General features: G+C 44.2%; 1 protein-coding gene across 3 annotated transcripts in view; it reads right to left on the bottom strand.

Annotated features, from left to right (window-relative positions):
* Nucleotides 1–4,444: 4,444 nt before the first annotated feature.
* LOC119031409 (short transient receptor potential channel 4-like) overlaps nt 4,445–6,995 on the bottom strand; it is a 28,640-nt gene continuing 26,089 nt past the window's right edge. For all 3 annotated transcript variants that reach the window (XM_037119856.1, XM_037119857.1, XM_037119858.1), the window contains exons 14-15: nt 6,681–6,770; nt 4,445–6,060 (exon numbers count right to left, since the gene is read on the bottom strand). In XM_037119856.1, coding sequence (XP_036975751.1) covers nt 5,380–6,060; nt 6,681–6,770 — 771 coding nt within the window. In that variant the 3' untranslated portion in view covers nt 4,445–5,379. The remainder of the gene's footprint in view (nt 6,061–6,680; nt 6,771–6,995) is intronic.

Here is a 6,995-nt window from a genome sequence, read left to right as displayed (position 1 = left end):
TAAAATTCATGTGACGGAATAAAATAGATTTACAGTGACTTTGATTAAAAGTCATTCTATTTCATATTCACATCCAAGCACACACTCACACACACGCACACAGTAATCACACCTCTAATATGTGTCCTTGGGGTATTAGGCAACACAAATATGTGACTTAAACTGACAGAAATGCTTTAATAGGCCGGGGAAAAAGGCCGTAAATCAAACTCAAAGAGCCGTGGTGATAAATCTGTGCGGATGATAGCTTCACACTTTACTTGACAGGAGCCTGACTGTGTTTTTATCATCCATCCCCCGGGACACCGTTCTCCTCCTCATTACTTTTACGACTCAGATTCATCATTCCCAGCAGCCTCCCCTCCCCTGAACTCCCGTTTGTGCTCAGGCTCCACTTATTCCTTAATCATCCCCCGCCGTCATGTTCATCGTTCATCAGCCCTAGCCCCCCCCCCCCCCCCCCCGGTCACCGTCTCATTACGCAGGGGCCAGACAAGATACGGCTTCAAAGGGCCCGATCAGTCGTGGAGTGTCGCCATGTACGGTCTTGACTTGTGAACAGGTATGCTCTTGGTGCAGAAACATGCAGGTCAGCACTGCCTTAGTAATCTTGATCTACTGTATCAAAGGAACAGTTCAAACAAACAGTGTGAATTCGGCCTTCATCTTCTCAGCCTCACGCGGACGAGAAAACAGTGTTGAAGCATTAACAGCAGATGGGGACAGATGGGGGCTCCATACAGCTTGTCTGGTGTGATCCAGACATCCAAAATTGATTCAGAAGACATTGTTTGAAATGTCCAACGTGCTGTCAAGCTTTTTTCTTATGGTTAAAAGGTAGCAAATAGTGTAACTTCCAAATCGATTAGGGATCTCAGGGTTTAATTAGAGTTGTTTTTTTAACATTTTAAAACAAGTCCCCATCTGCCTCAGTTGTTTAGGTGACTGCCGCAACGCTCTTTTTACGGCGGACTAAGGAACTACACCCAACTTCCCATCTACATGGGGTGAGTAAATAATGTACGGATGTTTATTGTTGGGTGAACTGTTCCTTTAAGAGCTGAATTTGTTGGCTTGCAGCGTACAGTCATTTAAACCTTACCTATTGATTTATTTTACACCCCCTCCTCAGCTTGAGGATCCCCCCTGCAAACACACAATACACTCACACGCACACAGACTCTACAGCACATGATTGATTATCACTTTTTTTCCCATTTATCTATGCACTGTCATCAATTACTTATTTATTATCTGTAATAATGGAGGGACAGCATGATCCCAGATTTCCATCCTCTACGACAAACTTCTAAGAGGAATTTGAATCCTGTTGCTGGACACAGGAACACACCACTTTCTTCTCCAAGCTGCAGGTGGTTGCTCTGGATCTCAGCTCGTGCAGGCGAATGTGCAGAGATGAACCGGCGAGCAGGAGCTGCATCCTGTAATAACACCTCCCCCCAGTGGAATGGACTTGTCAGTACACTCACGCCTGAGGTCGTATGTACCACAACTTGGATCAGACATATTTTTATGGTGACTCGTGTCGTTCGGTCATATTTGTCTCAGAAGGTCAAGTGAATTTTTACCAGAGAGCAGTAACTTCTTTCCTGAGCTGCAGGACACCTCTGTCAGTGGCTCACCTTGCCTGGCTACTGTCTGCAAAATCTAATATAGAGGTATTATAGAATATATTCCAGACTCTAGCGTGCAGATGATCTTCTTGTTTTTTTGCACCATGTTCTGAGTTTTAAATTACGGACATCGTGGTTGGCAGGACACTTGGCAAGAACACAGAAGTCTTTTAAATGTTAACATGAATTTAAAGAAAATGACAAAGCAATGAAGCTCACAGTTAAGTTCCTATCAGCTCATCTCAACCCTGAACTTCTGGAATCTGATCCCATCCTTTTGTTTCCACCAGATGCATCTCTGCACATCAGAACAATCCAACAACAGTCTGACTGATGGATTTCTACGGATTCCACACACACGAAAATGTGATTTAGGAAAATAAATAAACACAGAGATAGTTTTTGAAATACTTCATACAGATTTCTTTTTGTCCTTGGGGAATTATTAAGACCTGCATGTTGAAGTGCTGAAGGGAAAATCTGATGTTTCAGTTCAAAAGGGAATGAATGTAAACAAATATGCAGCATTAAATATTACTGATATGAGTGAGATTCAAGTCGTGTGAGCGTCTATAGAAGCCATCTGAGCGCTTTCTCCTCATGTGTGTCTGCGTCTCTGACAGCCTCGCTCTTTCACAGCTTTGGAGACCCATCACAAACCCCGGGAGCGCCTCAGTTCAGCCTTTTGATCGCACATGGAGCTCGGTTGCGTCACGCGCTGAATATTTCATCTCCCTTTCACTTGCTCGATCGCTTGTTCGCCGATGGAAATTACAGGCCACGGAGAAGAGCAAATGGGAAAGTGAGTTCAGAGGAAAAGGGAAACGGCGTCCGGCCTGGTCTGTGGGGGGACACGCCGGGCAGTGGATGCAATTTGGCTTTCACATGTCTGTTTTTCTTCTTCTCTGGATGACTTCTAAAAGGAGGAAAATGCATCTTCTTTCTTGAAATCTTTTTCCCATCTCAGAGAGCCATTAAGATGCTTTCCGCTATTAGAGCTAACTCATCTCCAGTTTCACGGAGTCAGACAGGTGTAATGTAACGTCAGGACTTCAGTGCACAATTCATTAAGAAACTCACGCTGCTCATAGGCCCAATAAGAGAGCTCAGCTGGCAGTAGTGCCGGTTGCTGAAACATGCTGGCAGATAAATGAGACATGTGGGTTTTCTGTACTGCCTATTAGGACTAATGGGAGGATATTTCAGCTGTTAATGGAAGGATACTTGTTGGAGCAGGAAAGAAAAAGCCGCCTGAAAAGGATTTAGTCATTCGGCGCTTAGTCTTACTCCAACTATCCGCTCGTTACACGGTACTTCCGTTCAAAACAACAAGAGGGATGCTGAAGCTAAAAACAAACAGGTTGGTCATCTGCCTGTTTTTTAAAGTAGATATTTTATTCACTCATTTTTAAAGGATAAAGAAACTCCATAAATATACATACAGTATATACATATTTACGGCCTGAGCTGATGCTCTGCCCAAGGAGAGTTGATGAAGACAAGAGTTGAGATAACACTGGCCCTCCTCCTTGTTCTTCTCCCAGACTGCAGGCTTATCCAAGAGCCCTGCAACGTCCCTCATCACAGATGTATGTGTTTTCTAAGTTTCAGGAGTAGAGTGGATCTTGGTTGATAAATATTGTGTAGTCTGCACCAAAAGATGACCTGTTTGATCACTCTGAAGCTGCAACTGATGGTAATAAGTCGCCACGAGCCCTAAATAAATGCTTTATGAAGCATAAACTTCATAAAGCATTAAATAGAAACTCAAGTGTATCAACTATAAACTTACCGTTTGTTAATGATGTTTATTCTGACGTGTTACCCACTTCAGATCAGGGCACACATAACAACCACAGTTGTTCATTAGCGTGCATATATAGGCTCTTTATTAGCCAATAAAAAAGCACTTATGACCATATTCTGCAACCACTCGGCAATTAACTAGGAGTTTTCCTTCAATTACATCCTAATTACTGCCTCTTTTATAGTAAGGCTGTTGTTCTACTACAGTCTTAATGTATGATTTGCTGAGCATGGGCCTCAGAGGGTGGGAGCACCACAAGGCATACATTTCTAGGGGGCCCCTCCAGCCAGCGTTCTTCACAATGTTCGTCACATTGTAAGTAACCCACATTATAAGGCTAGTAATCGTCAACAAACAAAGCACTGATTTTGAGGCAGCACACAGTATAGTGTCTTTATGGGACGTTTAAAAAATGTTATAGTCGTCATTGCACAATATGTGCCAATATGAGTGGGGGAGGGTGAACATTTAACTGGTTTGCCTCTCCTGACTGAATAAATATGGCCTCTTCCTATGTAACAAAACACAAAACCACAAGTGCTGTATCCAAACGTGTCTAAATGAAGTCTGTGTACCTCAAAATGTGTCCCGACTGAGGTCTTGCTCATAATCAATTCACAGTGGGACACCTGAGTTAAGTCGAGAAGTGCTTTATGATGACTAATAAAGAGCCAATATGCTACGTACATCCATGCAAATAAGCAGCTGGTTAATGGTTGATAATTAAACCCAAATCTAGAATCCTCACACTTCAAAAACATACTTGCAAAAACTCTTACCGAGTCTATTTGTCTCATTTCTATCTCATTACACTTCATATAAAACACATCACCTAGACACTAGTATTTTAGTGAGACACAGTACATGTATTTATTACTTACATCAAACAAAAAAACACTTATTTATTAAATACTAAGTCACCACGATGTTCAAGCTTTCTATTCATGTCAGTCTCCGTCTGCAGTCTGCATCTAACAACAAAAGAAAAAAGCCACATAAAGAGTGTATTTTTGTCGGTTTATTTTGGATCTCAGTTTTTCATCTCTGTAACATCGTTCCTTCAAACTAACATGACATCTAAAGGTACCGGTTAAAAACAGCAAATCAGTCCAAAATAACTTGATTATTTTCTGCAGGAGTGACAAAACATGAATAATATGGTACTCTTAATGGTTGACAGGGTGTGTCCGTGATGAGACAGTCTGCCGTGCTCCACCCTAGATCGTTACAAACTGTCGGAACGCCATCCTCTTCGTGAACGACGAGAATCACAATCCCAGGTTTTTGCATAGAAAAACATTGACAGAACTGTTCCGCTGTTGCAACGGCCGGCGCTCGACACGTCGTTGAGATATCGCATGTGTCAGTATAAAGTGTGTAAAGTGCAGAAACAGACAGAGTAAGGCAGAGGGCCGGGTCTAAAACGGAACACGTCTATTGCTCTAGTGAGACGAGGATGAAGAGAGACAAGCAACGTGGAGATCAACAGGAGAGGAAAAAAGAGGTAGAGAAGAGACTGATGAACGAGAGTGCGGTGTATCATGGGTAATTTGAAGGGGCGTGTGTTAGATAAGGGACACGGAGAGAGAGAGAGAGAGAGAGAGAGAGAGAGAGAGAGGAGATTAAAAGGTTTCCGGGAAATAATAGCAACCTTTCAATTATCTGCCGGGATGCGATAAGCTGAAATGACTTTATCCTAGAATCTAAATCGCTGCGACGCTCGGGCAGAGCTCCGTTTACCTTTCGCTGCACCGCCGCTGCTCATATAACAGCATTTAGACACTGAAACCGGAGGGCCTCCCTGAGTCTCCAAAAACCAAGTTTGATCGTCAGTTCAGCGGAAAAGCTAGAATCATCCTCAGTTGAAGCTCACCTTGATTGTCAGTCTCTCCGCCCGGCATTACTTGGCCTGGAGTTATATTCGTGTGTTATCACTCCTTATGCTTCTTTGCCGGGTGACCCTGACATACATCCATCTGCTACTGAGTCACCGCAGGGTAAACTCTCTTTGTCCTTCGCCTTGGATTCTTTTTTTCTGCCTTCATCCGAGCTGCTGTTGGGGTCCAAGACCTCGCTATTTTCACTTGCTGCGGCGTCTCCCTCCCCCTCTGTCTCCAGGCGTCCTCTCTCGTCTTTACCTCTCGCCCCGTGCTCTTTGTCTTGACCGTCCGCGTCTGAGTCAGCCGCCTCCTCCGACAGCGAGTACATCTGTCCCGCGCCTGATGCGTCCTCGTTGCCGCTCTTGTGGCGTTTCTGGAACAGACCAAAGTCAGTGATATCTTTGGGGAAGTTTTTCCTCTGGCTTGACTTTTCGCCGGAGCCCTCATCTGAGACCGGGGACAAGAGTCCGTTGGGTAGACCGTTTGAGGATTCGGGCGGCCTGGGCGAAGCTGTCGAGCTGCCCTGCTTGAGGATGGACGCGATGAGCTTGAATCGGTTGAGTTTGCTCTTCACCTGGCCGCTCTGGGGGCAGGGGGGCACCTCGAGCGACGAGCCGGAGTCCGCTGAGCTGCTGCTGCTGCTGCTGCTGCTGGCCTTCGCCCCCGGAAGGGCAGGCTTCCCCGTCTTCATCATGCCCATCACCTCGTAACGAAAACTGGAGATATCTTGTTTCAGCTCCTGAGAGAATAAGGCGAAAAGGTGAATCAACAAATGCATTTATTTTAGCAAATATTCCCAGTTGTTCGTATCTGCAAAAACCCTCAATATCTTGCTCTTTGTAAGGGCAGTTACGTATCTTGGAATATCCAGATAACAGCTGACAAATGATTTTTGACGTACGCAAACAAGCCGTAGATCCGTACTGCTAAACGATGGCTGATTCAACCATAGCGGTGTGAATGGAAGATGTCATTTTATGGTACTTACTGAACACAATTCAATTATCTTTAAACCCGCACTAACTAATTTGTCTGGCCACTTGAGGGTAGCAAATGCAAGCTGTAATCACACCACTGGCACAGGATACTATCACTTTTTAAGGGTGATTTCACGCCTGTGGTTTGATGCATCTGGTCCCAAAGAAGAGAAAAAATAGTAAATTAGCTACTAAATGTTGGACCATAGTTATGTTTGCCAGCTAGCTGCTAACGCTGGATGTCGTTTGGTGCTGTGCATGTAGTGTCCGCCATCTCAGGATCCCCAGTATGGCCATTTAATGACGTTTTTGGATTGAAAGCGGGGAGTTTTTAGACAGTCGGATGCTTTTTCTCACCATAGTGAGTCGCTGAGCTGCCTACCTTAAAGTTCTCTTCAGTCAGGCCCTCCTCTGTCTTGGCATCTCTGATCATGGCGGCCACATAGCGTTTCACCAGGTTCCTCAGTACCTCCTACATCAGTGAAATAAAATGGCTTTGAATACAACTGGATCCTCTTGTATTGGAAGAGCGTGTCGCTTCCCAACACAAAACAAATCTCAAACAATCAGTCAGGAAATATTATAGGAATAGGAATATTGCAAATGCACACAAGAAGATTAATTTCACAAAATTACCCTGCATTGTTATAAAAATGACACTGAGATAGGTGACTTTGTCAGTAAAAACATACAGGAA

Source organism: Acanthopagrus latus, chromosome 13 (assembly GCF_904848185.1).
Source record: "Acanthopagrus latus isolate v.2019 chromosome 13, fAcaLat1.1, whole genome shotgun sequence".
NCBI lineage: Eukaryota > Metazoa > Chordata > Actinopteri > Spariformes > Sparidae > Acanthopagrus > Acanthopagrus latus.
This window is presented reverse-complemented; position numbering and strand designations above follow the sequence as displayed.